Source organism: Pleurodeles waltl, chromosome 4_1 (assembly GCF_031143425.1).
Source record: "Pleurodeles waltl isolate 20211129_DDA chromosome 4_1, aPleWal1.hap1.20221129, whole genome shotgun sequence".
Classification (NCBI taxonomy): Eukaryota; Metazoa; Chordata; class Amphibia; order Caudata; family Salamandridae; genus Pleurodeles; species Pleurodeles waltl.
The window spans coordinates 664,600,574-664,620,702 of record NC_090442.1 but is presented as its reverse complement, the minus strand read 5'-3'; the positions used below and the strand labels follow the sequence as shown (position 1 = coordinate 664,620,702).

The window sequence follows — 20,129 nt, the reverse complement described above, 5'->3', positions numbered from 1 at the left end:
CATGACCAACTTATCCATATGGTAGACAGGCTCTCCCTCCGGCATAAAGACCCACTGGTTGACCACAATAAGCTGTGCTGCTCAGTAATATTTCTGTACGTCTGGGAGTCGCGCAACTGGGGTGCCGCTCAGCTCTTCACATTCTCATTATGTTGCGCTTATACCAACTTTTTGTCAATATCCTTAGTGCTATTCAAGACGGGCTGCCATCCAAAGTAGTGTCCAAAGTTCGGATTCAAGAGCCCAGAAGAAGGCTTTTGGAACCGGATATGGTGTATTTTGCAATACGTATAGAAAGCAAGGTAGGGCCATCATTTTTAACTGGGCAGCTTTTCCTAGCAAGGAGAGAGAGGTAGTGCCCTCCAGTGGCAAGTATCACTCCAAAGACGGTCCAATGGGGGATCCAGGTTGCAGGTATAGGAGCATTTGGGATCTGTCGTTATGTATATCCCCAAGTATAAAAGTCCCACTCAACCACCTGTGCCTCGCAGCCTGTAGGCAGGGGGGGCATATGGCCATGCAAGGAATATATGAGGGACTTATCCCAGGTAATAGAATAACTGGAGTGTAAACAATATATATCGAGGATGTGCATTGCCCCCGCCAGGCTAGTTGTGGGCTCGGAGATGTACAGGAGGATATCGTCTGCGTAGAGGGAGATTCTGTCCTCTCAATCATGAACAATTGATCAGTTCTAATCAAGGCCGCTAGAGGTTCAAGGACAATGGTTTATATAAGTGAGGAGAGTAGGAACCCCTGTCTTGTGCCCGCCTTAAGGAAAAGGAGGCAGACATGCAGCCATTCACTCTCACCTGGGCAAAGGGTGCAGTGTAGAGTAGCTTAACCTATAATATATTATAAACTGCAGGCTGAAACCCTGCCTGGTCATCATCTTGAACAGGAAAGGCCACTCAGTGGTGTTGATGGTCGGCAAGGCGTCTAGGGAAAGCACCAAAGCGGTCTCGCAGATTACAGGCGCCCGGGGCAGGCCGCCGTGCAGGTGTCGGAGGTTGAGAGAGGTGTTTCTTCCCGGCATGAAGCCAGATTAATCGGGGTGGACCAGGGTACCAGTCACCAGAATTAGCCTGGTGGGCAGTATCTTAGCCAGGATTTTCACCGTTCAGGAGCGATATTGGCCTATATGAGGTGCAGTTCTATGGTGATTTCCCCTCTTTAGGTGTGATCACTATCGTGGCTTGTCTCTGGTCCAGGGGCGAGGAGCCCCTCCCCGGCTTTCATTGAACATTCACAGGAGATGGGGTGCTATCTTAGTGGCCGTAAGTCCGTACAGTTACACTGGAGGGCCATTAGGCCCCACCGCCCTGCCCGGAATCCAATCCCCTGTGTCACTTCTGCTGATGTGAGATCCTGTTCCAAGGCCTCCATGTCTAGTTTTGCTAGCACCAGGAGTTGTATATCACCTAAGAGGTCCTGCCATTCTGCCACGTCGCAGTATATGTTGTTGAATAAAGGGCCTCCCTCACTCTTTTCTTTTTTTCATTTAACATTTCCAGAACCCAGTGGCTAGCTACACTTTTCTTGTCTAACCACACCAGAAGATTCCCGGCTTTATCCCCAACCTTGTATAGACAATGTTGGGTTGCTCGGTAGTTGGCCCTAGGCGTGTCTGTGGCCACCTCCTTGTATTCGGCCTGCTTGAGTGTCAGTTGGTGAGTTGATTCTCTCCGCTCTCCAGATGTGAGCTCAGCTTCCCCTTCAAGTATCTGTTTTTCCAGGGACTCTAGTCTAACTCTCTGTTCATTCTTAAGTCCCACTATTAATGAGATGCGATGGCCCCGTTTAGCGACCTTATACGTCTCCCATAAGGACTGTGCCTGCTTAACAGTGTGTTCGTTTTCCTCAAAGTAATTCTCAGTGGCCTTCGGTAAGTTCTCACAAATGTGGGGAGTTTTGAGGTACCATGGATCAAGCAGAAAATGATTAGTGCCTCGGTTCTCCCCTTGGCTGTACAACCCTGACACTGGAAAGTGATCTGAGATCCCATGAGCCATGTGGTGGGCTGCCAAAAAGCCTGTGAGATGGATGGACAGGGTCAGGATATGATTGATGTGTGAGAGGCTTCCATGGGCACCAGAGTGATATGTGTATTGTGTAGCCACAGGGTTAAGGGTTTGCCACACGTCTGTAAGGTACATGGCCTCCACGAAGCCTGCCCGGGGAGAGCGGGAGGGGCCGCACTCCTGGGGCGGTGGTGTTCTCTAAAGTCACACATGGTGCAATTAAAATCACCCCCCATCACCAACCCACCCAACGGGAGGTGAAGCAGGAGGGGCACTAAGCTCCTGAAGCACTGAGTCATGTAACCGCATGGGGGATATAGACGGACATTAAGTTGAGGATCTGGCCCTCCCAACTGCCAGAGATAGCCACATATCTACTGCATGAGTCATCCCATATGTTCTGCATTGTGAAGGGGTGTGTACGGCACAAGAGTATGCCCACTCCCCTGGAACCAGAGGTATAACAAGCGTGTGCTGATATTTTGCTGCCCCATCAATCCACTGCTTTGTATCGATTTCCTAGGAGGTGTGTTTCCTGTAGTAAGACTACATCTGGGGAATGATGCTTGAAGAACTACAAGACCCACCCCTCTCTTGATCCTATCTCCCAGTCCGTTGACGTTCCAGGATAAGACCTTAAGGGTGGGAACTTTTAGTGGATCGGTCATGGGTATTTATTGGGAGAAAACAGCTATGGAGGGGGGATTTCCCCTAGCCTTGAAAGGGATCGTGATCTGGGCATAGGACCTTGCACAGTGCCATCAAAACAAGGACAAGGTAAAAACAGTTCCCTTTAAACAAATCTCCCTACCCTGCCTAGCGGGTCTGTACCTGTTGCCCCAGTACAACATTGGGAACTTCAGGAAGTCCGTAACAGTTAACCAGAAGGTCTTTCAGCTCACCTCGTGAGAAAAGTGAAAGTGTTTGTACCAATGGTGGTCAATGCAGCACAGAGTCTGTAGCATCGTAGCCACTTAGAGGCAAATTAGCAAAGCGGCCATGAATTGTACTCTTCACCCCTCTCCGCTGGTCCGGTACTTGTTCCATGTGGCTACTCCAATGAAAAGACAAGCAAGAGTAGGTCTTACTTGTACGGTACCAGAGTGCGTGGAGGCCGGGACCCATTGGAGTCCCGACTGCTGCTACGGTTCGGCACAGCCTCTGCTCTATCATGGTCCTTTCACTTAGGCTCCTGGTGGGCCTGGGGTTCCTGCCTATCCACATTTCGCCTGCCTTTCAGCCAGTCCCATGCCTCTTCTGGCACAAAGAAGTACCGAGTTTTCCCTTCAGCCTGTATGCGGAGTTTAACCGGAAAGAGCATAGAGTGCTTAAACTTCTTGTCTTGCAGGGTCGTCTTCACTGTGATGAAACTGCAGTGCATATTCTGGGCCTTCAGCGTGAAGTCCAGGAAGAGGGTGATCCTTGAAATTTCAAATAGGGGAGGCAGGGCACTCCTGGCCAGTTGCAGTATGATATTGCGATCTTTAAAGTTAAAAATATTGGCAATTATCGGTCTTAGAGGCATCCCCGTTTTGGCTGGACACCAGGGACGCGATGAACCACGGAGAATAACTTAGAAAGACCCTGGGCCTGCAGTTCCTTTAGGATTAGGTCCACGACATAGAGGTCCATAAAGGGCCCCTCCGATCATTCAGCCACTCCAGTGATCCGAATATTTTTGCTCCGGGAACAGCCTTCATGGTCTTCAAGTCTGTTCTTCAGGGTCTTTGTGGTAGGTCGTAGGGCAGCGATTTCTGCCTTGAAAGTTGTTGCGTGCACTTTTAGGGAGGCCATGAATTCCTCCATTTCTTTGACCCCGGCTCCCACGTTACGAAGGTCCTCACGGCAGAGTGACACCTCCGTCATCACTGAGTCAATTCTTGTTTCCAGAGAGGAGCGCACTCCCTGGATAGCCACCATTATGTCCTGTAGTGTGGGAGATTGGTCCGCCGGGGCTGAGGAGGTAGCCAGGCCCTATGGGTTGGGCCCCCCTCTGATGCGGCTGTCTCCCATGGAAGCGTGAAGTGATCCAGTTTGGTTGATGGGACCCACAGGCTCTTGTAAGACTTTCTGAAGCCAGTCGAAGGTTGTTGTACCATGGTGCCAGGTATGCGCTTAAGAGAGCATAGGGGTAGGTGAGCGGCCCGCAGAGGTAATCCCTGCCTAGGGCCTGTTTCAAGCTCCTAGCAGCCTGTCAGTTTTCCCTCTGCCACTGCCACCACCCCAATGCAGCAGTTCTTAGCTGTGGGCCAGGAGGCGGCCTGATCCCGAACATCAATGGGGCCAACCCTGGTGCATCCAGAGAGCAGAAGAGTACCACTCCTCCCCACAGGGACCTGTCCCCTGCACTGTGCAGTCTCCCCAATGGCACCAACTTGGATTCCCTCCAGCGTCCTTTCTCTCAGCTGGGTGTACACCGTGCATGTATTGTGGGGCCCCAAGCTGTTGACAGGGCCTCCCTTGTATATCTCTCACAGAGTGGGGTACAGGTTTCGCTGAGCGTGGTCTCCTGGGGGGGGAGGCTCCTGGCCAGGCCAGGCGCCATCAGCTGGAGTATTCACTCCCACACCCCCACAGCCAACTTCTTACTTCTTTCCACTCTGATGGGGCGGATGACCCACTGCACTGGCAGAGAGGCATCACGCCGACAGAGTCCCTGGGCGTGTGTGCCAAGTGCATAGCCATGTTTTGCTGTCTCTGTCACTCCCACAAGCCACACCGGGCACCTGGTGTCGCTTCAGTCCAGTGCTACTTTGGTCCAGGCTCGTCTCAGGGGGGCACGGCCTCCAGGCCGCAGCGGCGAACACTTCGGGGAACGCCCTCCACCAGTTTAAAAGACTGCACCGCTTCCTCCAGGCCACGCTTCCCCAGCGGTCGTCTAGGTGCATTTGCATGGCTCAGAAAGCTACCATTGGCACCCCAGGTAGAGCAGCACAACCTCCTTGCGTCTGCCTTCCCCAGGGTATGGATTAGTGTTAGATGTTGGGGGATTTTACTGGCGGTCGATGGGCACTGCTGTAAAGTGCAGACATCTTCCCCGGCAGTCAACCACGCCTCCCCACAAACCCCCTGTTTTTTAATTATTTTTTTATATATTTGTCTCCCACACCTGAACTCACTCTAGGCCTGTCAGCACTGAGACAAGCAGGAGTTGGACTTGCATAATGATTAGTTATGAACAGCCTCAGATTACCATGCACTTCAGAGAAGTTTGGAGAAAACTGTATTATCCTGCATGTAATTATCAATGATAAAGTAATGTAACTAAAAGAAGAGGCGAGAGTGTATTATCAAATGTTCATATTTCACCCCGTGGCATTGTTCACTGTCTCTGTCCTACCCCCACATTACGTAGGGTTGCTATTGAGATGATTCCTCCTCACTCACTCATGGTGGAGTCATCACGAGTGGTTATTTTCTCAGCGCTGATTTCCATATTATGGTAATTTATTTTGCATTGTGACCCCTTCGCACTCATGCTGTCGCAGTTAATGTAAAGCGGGAAGGCGGGTGGGAACGAGGCTGGAACGGTGGCGCGGGAATCGCTGAGGCGTATGTCGCCGCTGCCACGCGCCGCATTGGAATAATGTAATAAAGGTGGTGTCTTCCGTCTCTTTTCAGGGAGGGGACGGTCAAGCCCGGTGACAGGCTGCTGAGTGTTGACGGGATTCGGCTCCTCGGGACATCGCACGCGGAAGCCATGAGTATTCTGAAGCAGTGCGGGCAGGAGGCGGTGCTGCTGATAGAGTACGACGTGTCGGTGATGGGTAAGTGGCCATTCTGACCCTTACATCTTCATGCAGCAGATGTGACCCTTTGGTACAAGTGCCCAATCATCAACCGGATGCAATGTGATGAGGGATGACTGTACAGCCCTAGAAAAAGTCTATTGCTACACGCTCTCGTTTTGTTGGGGGCCAGCAAAGGGGAGGCTCAGATACATTTTGTTATCGCTGTCTGGGGAGGGGTGGGGGGCGAGAAAAAAAATATACACTCACTCTGAGCCCAGGCTGAGTGTATAGTCCCACACTGGAAGTCTGCATAGCATTCTGAATGCTGTTTCTTTTTTTTTTTTTTTTAAATTAAAAAAATCCATTCAGTGTTTTTTTAATAAAGGTCTAACTTTGCCCGAGTTGGTTATTTGAATTTTCATGCTACCCTCATTCACTTATACCAAATTGTACTTTTAGCTCTGCCTTAAGGCGACATTTTGAGGTTTTTCCTAACTCAGTGCTTACTAGAGTTTGACAGTGCCTACCTGTTTGGATTATAGCCACATCCACAGCCCGTTATTGAAATATTTCCCCATATTTTGGTTATCTGAGCTATAAACCTGAGCTGTAACCTTTTGCCATTTTAGCCCATCTGTAGCTCCCTCTGTGCAGTCAGTAGCGATAGAACACAATTCTAAGTAGCTGTCTGGGCTTTAACCCTACCCGGAGTCTTTGAGCTCCACCCGCATCCATAGAACATTTCTAAGGATGATCGTCATTGAGTAGATGGAATTTCAAATTATGTGTTTTAAGTATACAGTCACAGGGTTAAGTCAGAGGGGGAATTCTTAATATAATCTTAGGCACGGGGAAACACTCTGGGGTCCATCCAACTCCTCATTTGTTAGCTTGCATTTGAGTCAGGGAACAAACCATATACAGTGAGTCTTGACCCTCCCCTTAATGGTAAGGTCCAAACTGCCAGAACTGATGCGCCCTCTGAAAAGGGATACAAACAAATCTGTTTATTTTAGCCATGTTGTGCCTCATCGTTTAGGTGCAGCTTGAATCCTGTGACACAGCGACCTTGGGGTTCAAGCCTGAGTCAATCCATCCTACTTAGCAAGACTCACTCATACATATGCAAATAAGTATTTGCCTTATTCCAGGAGAGACGCAAACCTAGACTGGTTTCTGCCCTATTGGCTCCTTTGTTTTTCTGTCATACACTGTCATGTCATTTTCTGCCATCTGGTTGAGCCATGATGAACCATACCCTTGTTTAATTATGACCTGGGAACAGGTGTGGTGGCAGAAAAGCAGACATAATCCCTTTTGACAAATGTGGAAACTAGAAGAAAGCTAAGGGTCAGTGTAGGAAAGTAGCATCTTTCTGGCATAGTTGCCCCCACTTTTTGGCTTGTGTCAATATGTTTAAATTATATTACACTGCTAACCAGGACCCCATTGTCACTGCTCTCGCCCCTAAATGTAGTTGTATGGTAACATGTACATCCCACAGTTGGCATACTGGTGCACCCATATAAGTCCCTAGAGTATGGTACTTGGGTACCCAGGGCATTGGTACACCAGGCCCACCCCCATGGCCTGCAGCATGTATTGTGCCACCCATGGGGACCCATGCAATCTGTGACTACAGGCCTGCCATTGCAGCCTGTGTGAAATGGTGCATTCATCTTTCACCCCAGGTATAAGGTTTGCCTTATATCATGGTCACTGGACTTTGACCCTGTAAGTCACCCCTAAGGTAGGCCCTGCAACCCAGGGGGAGAGTGCATGGTTCTAAGTGTGAGGGCACCCCTGCATGAGCAGAGGTGCCACTACAAACCCCAGACTCAATTTCCTGGGCTTTGTAAGTGCAGGGAAGCCATCTTAAGGTAAGTAGTGGACACTGGTCAACACGAGTTGTCCAACTTCATAATGGCTTCACCAAACGTAGGCATGTTTGGCATCAAACATGTTGGAATCATTCAGTTACATCAATTCCAGTGCTAGTTGCATGATACCATGGACTGTAGGGGTTTCCTAGGGCAGGGTTCTGCAAAGTCGGTCCTGTAGAGCAGGGTCCATGCCAGGTTTTTAGCATATCCACATTTAGAAAAAAGATGTTTCAGAAATCTACATTTTTCTAAATGTGGATATGCAAAAAATCTGGCATGTAGCTGGCTCTACCGGACCAACTTTGCAGAACCCTGTTCTAGGGGATTTCCCAAAGTCTGCCTATAAAGCCTTGCGGGGTCTGCATGCCCGCCCATGCTGTGTCAGTGACATACACTGTTCTACTCTCCTGCTGCTAAGCTTAGCTCGGGCAGGGAAAGGCAGAACAAAGGATTTCCTGTAAGATAGAGATGTAACCACCTCTTCTTTAGAAATAGGTGTTTCTGGACTGGATTAGGATGATTCTCAGCGCCACCAGACTGCTTTGAAGGGCACAATTGGTGTCCTCCTTGCATAGACTGGTTTGCACCAGTGCAGGAACCCTTGGTTCCCGTTCTGGTGTGAATCCACACAAAGAACAGGGGAGGTGCACAGAGCTCTGCCAGGTGGCCACTTGATTCTGCCATCTTGGAAATAAGATGAGCAGAGGCCCCTGGGAGCATCCGACTGGTTAGTCCAGCTAGGTGATGTACCTGACCCCTTTGATAGGTGGGTCACTGCAGTAAGTGTCCAACCCCTTTCCTGGGTTACTTAAGGGCTCCCCTGAGGGTGGGACCTTAGATTTGTCTGCAAGACTTCAGGAACCATCTGCAAGTCTCCTCTGCAAGACAGTTCTGCAACCTGGACACCAGAACCTCTGCTGTTCTTCCCCGGAACCAAGAGCAAGACTGTCAACAGTAAGAGGGCTCCTCCTGCAACTTTGTTCCCAAGTTCTGCAAAGACTTCTGCAACCCCATGGCTGTGCATCCTCCAGAGTCACTGGGACTCTGCCTGCACTTAGGAAAGCAAGAAGGAATCGCCCTTGGAGTGAAGGAGTCATTCCTCTGCATCTGTAGGCACCTCAACAATGACTGACTGACTTGTGGATCCTGCTGCCCCACAGACTCTTCAAGGCTCTACAACACAGTTGCTGGTTCTGTGGCTCTGCAGAGGTCTGACCTATCTTCCATGCAACTGGGAAGTGTATGGCCCCTCACTGGAGCAGTTTTGCTGAACCCCCTATGCACTGCGTCTGCTTGTCATTGCCAAGGCTTGTTGGCTCTTCAGCCTGAAGACCTCCTAGGTCCAAGAACCCTGGCCTCCAGCACTCTTCAGCTCCAAAAGCGGCATCCTTTCTGCAGTTCCTGTGACGTGCTGTGCTGCTGAGGCCTCCCTGTGACTGCCTGTGCATGCTGCTTGAAGGTCCTGCCGGGAGATCCATTGATTCCTTCTGGCTCTTCTGCGTGCTGAGGGCTGGCCCTGACCTGCCTGCTGAGGCTGGGTCACCTGGACCTTGCTGGTCCCCACCAATCCTGCAAATTCCATGCAACCCTTCCCTGCATTTGCCAAGGCTTGTTGGTGGTCCTGTTGACTACTGACCCCTCTGCAGTTCGACGACCAGTGTGGGACAGCTCGTGGATGACTCCTGGGATCTTCCTGCATTGCTTGGACTCCACGGCTGCACTTCTTTGTCCGCCGCCCACCAGGAAAGCAACTCCAAGAAGGGTGGACATTTCCCTTCTGCACTGCCTGGGCACCTCCGGGTGGTCTGGACTCTGTCCCCTCTTTCTCTAGGTCCCCTTCTTCAGGAATCCATGCCTGGGTTCCGCTGACGTGGCCCACGGATCACAACAGCTGCTGGACAACTGAGGTCCCCCCTGACTTCAAAGGGAGGTCCTGATACAACACCACCCCTACGCACCTGAGCTCCCTGGTGTAGATACTCCACTGTTCTGGATAGCCACAGGTGTGGGCACTATCCAACCTTCCTTGTCCTAGAGCGTTTCCTCAGGGTCCTCTGGGAAGAGCCCTAAAACGCAAAAACTCCAGCAGCCACTTCCCCATGTTAGCCTATGGACACTGACCCAAGATTACTGTTATCCACACAGACGCCTGGGGAATCCTACCTACTTATCTTTGGTGTTTTAGTACTTGCCCAGTCCTAAGGTCCTTGGGTGGTAGTGTGGGTTGGGAGTGATTTTCGCATTCCACTTTTTTTAGTATATGGTTCGGCTCCCCCACAGGGGCCCATGTTATTTTATGTCTTCATTTATCTGTTGTTAAGTATATTTTTTCATGTCTATATCTCCAGTTAGGAGATATACCAAAGTTAGTTCTAGAGTGTGTTTTACAATAAATAGAACATATTTTTTTAACACTGGTGTGGTTCTTTCCTGGGGGTACATCACTGACTGACCTGTGTGGTATTTGCAACCACTTTACACCCACCTGCATAAATAGGCCTTAACTGCTGTTCACAGCTACCCTATGAGAGCTCTGGTTATCTAGAACTGCCTACACGATCACTGAGGGTTTCCTGGACTCAGTACAGGGTGCCTCACCTATAGGTGTACACCATATACTGAGCCAGCCTCCTACAGTCAGAAGCTTTTGATTCTCCCTGTGGTGATAAAAAAATCTGGAAACTCTACTTTCTGGAGAGTTTAACTTGGGTTTATAGAATCACCAGAGAACTATTGTGATGTACATATATTTAGGAACTCCCTTGACACTTTGTACTGGTGGGAACTGGATTGGAAGGTACGAAAGTGTCAGTAGATAAGACTGCTCATAAATAGAGATCACTCTGTGCAGGGGGCTGCGGGTAGTCAATGGGAGTCATTAGTAGGGAATAGGTGAAACAGTAGGGGGCAGCGGACACCTGCCACTTGTACAAAGCTTGCAACATGACAAATAGTGCTGTACAAAGATGGCTTTTTTGCGCTTTTGTAAAGTACACTTGGTATGAGCCATTTCATCTTAGCGTCAGGTAACCTGTCTCAAAATGCATTACTTTCCATTCCATCACAGTGGGTAAAGGAACGCGTGCAGCACAAAAAAAACTGTGACCATTTGCGATGCAACATTGCTGTGGAATTACCGGCTCATATTGAACCTGGAGTTTATTTTTTTGATTTGGGGTATGTTGAAATCATGGGCATTGTATTTTTTAAATCTACTGATTATTTAAAAAAAAAAAAAAAAACTTTTTATACAAATGTACTTGGTAGCAGTCGCAGCTCGCAGGGATTCCTGGGGGTGGGACGACGCGCGGGGTGGGGGTGGGTGAGGACTGGGGAGAGGGGGCACGGTGTCCCATAATAATTAAAAATGAAATACAATTTTAAAAAACTTACCTCAGCTCCCGTGCCGCACTGCTCCTCGCTCCTCTGAAGGCTGCAGGCACAGGCTCCCAGCCTGCCCTTCGGCTAATCCTGACAGGATTGGCTGGGAGCACCATGGCTGTGCGCTCCCAGGTATACTGGGAGCCTGTGCAGGCTCTCTCCAGCCAGGAGACAGGATACTGCACATGTATGTTTGGCCGTGCGCCCCCCCCCCCCCCTCTGCTCGTCACCCCCGTGGCCCCACCCCTTTCACTAGGAAGGAATAATAAAGACAGTTTATTACCCCTTCCTTGTGAAGGGATTCGCAGTGGTTGCTGCTGGTGGGGGGACGACGCTCCTCCGCCCATATGGAGGAGCCGCCCCTGCTTGGTAGTAGCCTTTGGAAGAAGGTCATCCAAATATAGTCTTAAATGTATAAGCACGCCCCCTGCGCTTTAACATGAGTTGGAGTAACAGGACAGTGGGGAAAAAAAATAAAAATCAATAAGAACTGAGATGGGCACCAAGATTAACAATTTTAGTGAGCAAGGAAAGGCAAGGCATCATACTGCCCAGACAGGGGAGGCTAGAACATTGTATACCTTTATGTTAGCCTGTCGGTGCCTAGGTTTGTTGATCATATCTATTGTATTTTACTGGTGTTTCCTACCCCGTGCGAGGTCAAAGCACTGTGGCCCATATTTATACTTTTTTAGCGCCGCATTTGCGCCACTTTTTAACACAAAAGCGGGGCAAACTTACAAAATACTATTGTATTTTGTAAGTTTGCACTGTTTTTGCGTCAAAAAATGACACAAATGCGGCGCTAAAAAAGTATAAATATGGGCCTATGTGTCTAACAGCATAATAGCGCTATGCATCAGGACCTAACAGCTCCAAGTCTGAGGCTGCAAAGCCCCAGTACATTGAGAACTTAGAATGTGCATTTCAAAATTGTTCGATGTCGCGTCTTCTTAACTTAAAAGTGAAAATTCCATAATGGCCAATATTCTCAGGAGTACTTAGGCCACCTCTTTCGCCGCCTTGGGACCCCGGGAAACGGTACAAGTTCTGTAGACCAAGCAGCCCACATATAGACATACATTTCCCCAGTAAATTCCATTAAATGCTGCTTAGAGGTGCCAAAACACATATATCCAAACTTTGAGTCCCTGCCTTTGGGCTCCCTTAAATGATTTATGAGCAAATGCGTAAGGGAAGGGGGAGCAAATTTGCAATGAAAATTTTATAATGCCAATCCTGGTTGCCTGACAGGCAGTAGGTGAGGTGGGGGAGGCAAGATTAATGGTAGTGGGAGAGGGTGTCGGTGACCACTATACACAAGGAGTGCCTACTGTAATAGCTAGTACTGCCCTGTCTTCTTGAAAGCCCACGGCAGGGGTCGCTAAATGTCGGTTTGCCTAATGCCAAGGTTGTCAACTCTGGATCCTACCTCATGCCTCTTTCAACCTCCGCCCTACACTCCCTGCCCCATTATATCACTTTTCACATTAATTTTTATCCGTGGCTTCTCCCTATCTCACTGTTTTTCCCTTGCTCCTCTTTCCCCTCTATTCTGCCGTCCTTTCTCTTGTTGGGGGGGAGGTCAAGGTCTGATGTATGAAAATTAAGTCACGGTGGGCCCCTCCTGCTACTACAGGCTCCAATTAAGCACTGGTAATAGCACGCAGCTAACCTAGTGAGGGGATGGAGAATTTACTGGTTGATCTACGCCAGTGCTTAATTTGTAAATAAAAAGGTGCCAGTGCTCAAAGCCCTCCTCTTAAACATGCGGCTGCTGCAGTTAAATGTGAGAGCATAGAATACTGGAGCAGTGTAATCCTGAAGCCATCTCAGGCCTCTTCAATCCATATAAAGCCACTTCCTGCCCCTTCAGCTCACTCTTGCAGCTTTCTAATTTCTCCCTTTGTGGCGCTTTTTAGTTTTTCCCTTTGTCCATCATTCCCATATGTGTCTTTTGCTCACAGCAAATGTTTGAGTCAGAAGAATAAGCCCTGCCCTCAAAAATAACTGCTGGTGCTCCGCACCGGAAACAACAAGCACAAATTAAGCACTGATCTACACGTGTAAGTGGGGCCACAATACTTAATTCACACAATTACAAATGCCAAGCATATGAATTTAAAAGGTACAATGTTTATTAGTCATATCTGTACATAATGGCATCAAACTCTGTGTATATACGTCCTCGTATTAGCTTAGTGCATTTAAGGTACTGGTGACTTGTCCCCTCCCCCCCAAGGAAAAACAGAGCAGTTGACAACCGTTACACTCCAGCATCTCTGCTCACCACACAAGCAGCACCTACTGCCCCTTGACTAGGCCAAGCAAGATGCTCTTCCCACTTCCTGGCTGTCAAAGTAGATGCAAAGTATGCCAACTTCCTCACCCCCCTGTGAACATTACGTGGGCTAATGTACCCCATTTTACTATATATTCGTTAGCAGTGGCCAAACTGGGCGGGATCGGAGGGTCACGACGTGTACCTACTTTTTTAAATAATGAAAAAATGTTCCCCTACTTCTTATTAGAAGACAACCGTACCGAGATGGTAAACTCTGATCGTGCCATTGCTTCAGCTTAAGTTTCTTTCAGGGAGTCTCCTGTGCTGTGAGACTGAGGGAGGGGCAGGCAGCTTAACAATAAAGTGGCCTTCTTGCCAAGGTGCCTCCTCACCTAAATAAATGCAAATGCACACAACTGGTTAATCTGTAAATGTAAAGATGGCTTGGGGGCAGGTACTGGTTTAATTGATCAAATTCCATTCTACTCGACTGGTATTGCAAGGGAGTTACCAGCTGAGCTGTGCAGTGTGTGCTTATCAGGGCAGGGAAATAAAAATAAATAATTACCTACAGTCTGGGTATTACTAAATCCTATATTTTGGAAGCTCTGTTTTATCTGAAACCTTTTTGAACATTTGGTAGCAGTCTGTCTTATACTGTGTGTAATGTAAGTTTAACATAATGACTGACATTTTCTCAGTACTTCCTGTCACAAGCTGGGCCCGTGTAGCACTAACAACACACAAGACACAATTCTCCATTGCTCCAACCAAAACTTCATTCTTTGGCTTTCTGGTTACACGCGGACCTCTCAGTGCATTAATTAATAGAGGTTTCACAATACACACTAGAGCACATTCCACTGATTAACATAACTTTTTTTTCATTTAATCTGTGAGTTATTATATATGTAGCTACCTGAAGAAGAATATTTTGTTTTTTTTAGCCACACCTTTAAACCTGCCCCCACACAGCATCACAGTTACCATACTTTTTTAATGCACTTCGACCACTGTCCCTAAGTCCTTTCAGCAGTTGCAGGGTTTAAGTAGGATGGAGGAGCAACCAAACTTCCAGGCCGCTCCCCATCCTTTGTACTGATTCCTCCCTCCTAATGCAGCCCCGGGGAGGTGGACAAAGTACCATGCTGTGGTATCTCACCTGCCCAGCGGGTCAGGACTCCTACAACAGTGACGGCTGGGAGTCATTAAACTGGTGCCCCTTAATCATTTTAAACACCTTCAAACACTAGTTATCAGAATAGGAATTAAATCTGATTAGGAGGATATGCAACTAGAAGGTCCACAATAAAGCTTTAGAGGAGACTTTACTGAGGGCACCATAAATGAATAGGAACCTTATTAAATCATAATTACTTTACACCCACTGGTTTTCTAAGAGCCTTGAGCCCACGCCTCCGACTCAAGCGTTTAACTGCTTCAGCAAAGGTATTCATGTACGGTTAAGTGCGTCAGGCAGACCATTATATCTGCCTTTTTGGACTGCTGAGATCTTCCATCTGTTAACTTTCAGTTTAATGGGGAGCAGCATTTTCTACACTAATTTCATGTTTTTTTCAGCCACACCAGAGTATTTATGTGTTATGATTGCACTTTACCTTTTCCTAATGCTGCCTAGAGAATGGAGAGGGACAGGAGAAATGTACAGGAAACCAGAGAGAGGACAGAAAAGAAAAGGAGAATGGGGATGCAGAAAGAGTCTTGTGAACAGAAGGATCTTTCCGAAGAAGTTTGCACCTCATCAGACTGTGTGACTGTGCATTGTAGGTGGTAGACGGTAGGATCCTCAGCAGCAGGGAAGAATGGAGCAGGGCAGCAGAGAAGACCCCCTTTAGAGAACAAGCATTGACAATGCCAGCAGATTTGTCTTTGAAAGAATGTTGTATGGTAATGTGAAGTACTACAAATAGATAGCATGTGGGTAGACTTGTATTTGTGTGGATGCAACTAACTGTAGAATGATATTGGTGTAGATTAAAAGGTCGGGTGACCGCTTCACTGTCAACCCAGACCTAAAATCCATGTTAATGACTGCCCTCCTCCCATCTGTTCTGCTGCCAGAGAAAAACACCATAAATTATCTAGTTATCTCAGACGGTTTAATAGCATGTGTGTCATTGAAATTTCAACCTCGGGCAGCTGGATAAATAAAAAAAATGAACACATCTGTGTGGAGAGCAAGCACTTTTTTGTGGAAGCACACAAGTTCTGAACAATCAAAACTAGTACTTCTGGGTCCCAACATGTAGGTGGAGCCAAAGTCTCTCTCCTGGTGGTCTCACATAATTGTCTGGCAACAGCTGCGCTGTTAAGCCGGACCATAAAAACAGGGAGTGAGATGGGAAGGAGATAGGAATCAAGCAGGACATGGATTGACAGATGACTTTGAATGAATGTTGAACTTCAAAAATGTGTGATGGAAAGGGAGGGAGATGCTTTTGTGGAGGAAGGGCAGAGCGTATTCAGTCTTGTAATTTTTCTGCTCCAGAGACATAGTGTCATTGGGATATTATATTGGTTTCTCTTCAGAACTGACCTTAAAAGAATCGTCTGTAAATACATGGTCAGGGTCCCTATTTTCACACCTTGCATGAAGTCTCATTTTCCACCTATATTCTGTATTGATGGCATCACTTTTTTTCACCTCCTGCCAATGCCCGTGGTAGCTGCATGAAATCAGATGACTGTACAAATTGCACTGTGCGAATTAATAATTTGTTCCTATTGGCTATGAATGAATGCATGATTGAACAAATGAGCTAAAGGATACTCGGCCGTTCAGTCTTCTTCAGAGGTGCCTTAATTAATCCTCTTCATTTTTCCCCATTATATAAATGTTTTCGTTGAGGGCAGAAAGACCCACAGGCCCATGAAGAGAGGGCTGGACTTTCTTGCTATGTTCACTCTTTGCACTAGGGGGCTTAAATTAAGATGTTTTTCCAAGGCGACATGTAACTCAAATTCTAGCCACTTTCTTCATCAACTTCCAGGAATGGATGGGTTTTGGTAGTACGCAAAGCAAGATTTTGATTCATAACAAAAGAATGATCTTCTTGCAAAACACTCGTCAGTACTACCTGTAATTACTAAAAAACAAAAAAACAAAAAAAACAAGGCCTCAGATTAGTTTCTGTTGTGAGTAAAATTGTTGTGGGTGTAAATTCTTCTGGTATGAAACCTCATTCCTTAATGCTTACATATGCCAATTTCTTCCCCTTAAACTCTGAGATTTCAATTGTCAGAGCCTGCAATATTACAGTGCGATGAGGCATATAGCTATCAATGTTGCTGCCTGTGCAATGGCACTGGACCCAGAGTCTTCAGGGTCCACAGCATCCTGATTATTGTTGTATTTGACTAACTAACTAGACTTCAGGGGGCTTATTTGCTCTGCTTGGATTAGGCCCATGTCACCCTTGCTCTGCCTCTGAATGTAAGAGGTATTTCTGCACCATGAATTAATTTTTTTAAAACATATTTCCCTCCCCCTCTTGCCTTTGTGCCTAGCTAAGCACACAGAGGTGTGGTATTCTTTGAGCGTATGGTGCTAAAGACCTGTAGTTCCTGCTACAGGAGTATATTAATCATAGTTTGATCTTCTATCCAGTTCATACCCATGCCACTCAAAAGTGATATCTGCTATGCTCCTTGATAATATTCATATATCGTACTAAGTAGAGCCATGACGTAGGTCCAGTCTACTCAAAGTTGGCTGACTCAGAGTTGTCCTCTTAAATGGCGAGAACTCCTTTCTCAGTTATCACATTCTGCTGGCCATGGGCCAATAGAGAACATCAGCAGAATGGTTCAGAGAGTGCAAGGATAGCATCACTTTTACTCTTCAAGATATTCTAACAATATAGGTATTCTGACCAATCTACACACACACATCACTGTGATTATCACTGAGCTAAAATTGATCTTTATTTTGTGAATATTAATAGTATTAATAGCATTCAACATATCAGATAGAAGAATTACATACATTACAATTGCATTTAAACTGAAGTGTAAATGAGTACTACTATTGGTACCAAAACAATCAGCATGAAAAGCATGCATTAATAGTTGCCTGCATATTTGTGGCTTGATAAAAATTTGCAAGGGTAATCCCCAGCTTAGTTTAGCAACTCTGTGTTCCAGAGCATGATGGGATCCCACTCTCAATATTCCCTTCAGGAAAACTGATAACAAAGAAGACAGGGAAAGAAGAGTTTGGAAGCAGGACCACAATAGTCATCTGAAACCCAATATTTTAAACACCCCAGTTTCCTACCAAAATTATTGGGCTCCAGAATCTCCAATAGATCTAGATTACACTCCTCTTCCAAAAAATGTACATTTCAGCAGAGTAAAACTAGAGCAAACATAGATTTATTACCAAATCGTCAGTAAATGCGGTACAGAGAAAAATGCATGCTAATGCCATGAAGTCTTACATACAGAAATACTGAATAATGAAACTAAGCCCTAATTAAACAGTCTAAGCAAAATCCCAAAAGTCAAACTCATAAAGAATACTGATAGCATCGCAATAAAAAAAAACCTAAGGCAAATGGACAAAGTCTCAGGACAAAAATGAAAAGTCAACCCAGAAGCAGCAAAAATGAACTTTATGGAAACACACTCATTGAAAAATGAACCAAAAAAATAATTAGAATGAGCCCCACAGTACTAAAGTCCAATAACATTTATATACAAATCACATATTCTATTAATAGATTCTGCAAATTCAGCATGATACGATTATAGTTAGGATTGCATAGGCAAGTCATACAGCAATGTGATATTTAAAATGTTACCACTATCCCGTTTCTTAAAGTAAGAGAAATCTTCCACCTCCTCTCTTAGCAACAGCACTCAGGAGATGATTGGCACAAAATGAAACATTTCTCGAACAATGGCTTATAGAATTAGCATGTCTTCAGTGGCACTTCCAGTGGAAGTTCTTGAATATGATACTTTGGGTACACGATTAAAGCTTAATTCACAATACGCACTTCCTAACACAATAGTATGATTTTGAATCATTGACATCATTCACTCGATGCTCCAAAGAAACGAGAGGAAAGAAAGTTTGCAGCAGGACACTGATTGGGAAGGGAAAATGAGCAGGGGCAAAATGCACAGAGCACCCACAAGTGCATCCATATTAAAACAATTGTCATCTCACATAAAAATGTGGCATGCCTAGTTCACAGTATTACCTCCATTTCTAAATGACTCAGTAAACCCCTTTCAAGTGCAACATCATTAATTAATTGGTTATGACTCTATGCATAATAAAAATTCTCATATTTCAGAAATAATTTTCACCCGACATTGCACATTAAAAAAGAAAGCTACCACAAATTGTGTACCTCCCGTTTTGGAGGCCGGTGATCAGCTTTCAGATCAAGGTTCAGGAGGATTGTGTTGCTGTTATCATTTGTGTTGCCACACGTGCTGCCTTTCTCTTCAACATGGAGCTCATGTTCAACCATAGTCCACTTATGCTTCTCAAGGCTCTGTAATGAATTCTGACATCAACTTATAGGTGGGGTCGCCTTGGCCAAAAGCAGGGCTAAGTTGATGAAATTACTGTTAGACTTATCCTGCAACATGACACTCTTTATGAAAAAGAAAACTGACAAAATTGAACTATTCCTTGCCCAGATTCTCACATTCCATACAAACTTGAAATTAGTACTGCAAGCTAATTCTGCCTGCTTCACAATTAAGAGAAATGTCACCATCTCATTGAAAACCATTTCAAAGCTGAGAGCTTCACCCACTTTAAGGATCACATACCTACACCTGTCATTTACGACATCAGCTCTTCTTTTACACCTTTGTTCAGTCAACTTAGTATATACCTCAGTCATCCCAAAACTCTCCGGACTTGCCTAAAAATAGATCAGGTCAAAAACAGATGCAAATTCCAAGACAAAAACCAATCTGTATCTAACCTACCTGTTCTGCCAAGAGTCTTGGAAAGGAAAGCTGTATGGAAAATTTGTTCGGACGATTCCTAGTTCAAAACAAATTACCCAGTGATTTCCCACCTGGTTTCTGGCTGGGATGCAGCTCAATGTTCCACACAATGGTTCTCATCATATCTTTATTGATAAAGGAAGTGAATTAATTCAAATCTGTGCACTCTAACCATTCCCTTCTCCATGAAGGAGTACATATAAGGCCAAAACTCTCTCCTGCTCTCTCCAATTACTACTTAGAACCTCTTAGTTCTCTTGAAAAAAATCCAAAGCCTCTGAGAACTTCCAGGTTGATGATTCTTAGCTCTTTATGAAGGTCTCCTCACCAGATCACAAATTATTGAAAAATGCAGTCTTTGATCCTCATCACCACCTTAAATGAAATCTGAAAAATAAATGTTTCCCTTATTCGTCATCCCACATACACCAACATGGTGCACACTTGACTGAATGCACTCACCTCACTGGATTGTCACTCAGCTGTCATTCAGTGTGTCAGATTCATTTACTTTATGCTCCAAACTCGTAAAAGCGGCTTAGCAAAAGGTGCACAATTCCAGACTAGACTTCTGTGAGGATTTAAAACTTTCCTCCCGGGTGAATAATTTAAACACTTGATCCAGTCACTTGTTCAATCGAGATTAGACAATGTTCACTGTGCATTAATGAATTCGCATAGCTGCCCCTCTTAAGGTAGTCTTCAATGTAAGAACTAGGATGGTCTCAAGAATGGGGTAGTACAACCACAGCACTCCAATCTTCATCTCACTAACGTTGCTCCTGATCAAGGCCAATGATTAACTTAAGTTGGCTTGTATGTTCGATAAAGCCAC

At 46.1% G+C, this 20,129-nt stretch overlaps 1 protein-coding gene across 21 annotated transcripts in view; it reads left to right on the top strand.

Annotated features, from left to right (window-relative positions):
- Window positions 1-20,129, top strand: part of GRIP1 (glutamate receptor interacting protein 1) — a 1,044,357-nt gene that overhangs the window by 837,920 nt on the left and 186,308 nt on the right. For all 21 annotated transcript variants that reach the window (XM_069229162.1, XM_069229153.1, XM_069229151.1 and 18 more), the window contains one exon: window positions 5,643-5,788. In XM_069229162.1, coding sequence (XP_069085263.1) covers window positions 5,643-5,788 — 146 coding nt within the window. The remainder of the gene's footprint in view (window positions 1-5,642; window positions 5,789-20,129) is intronic.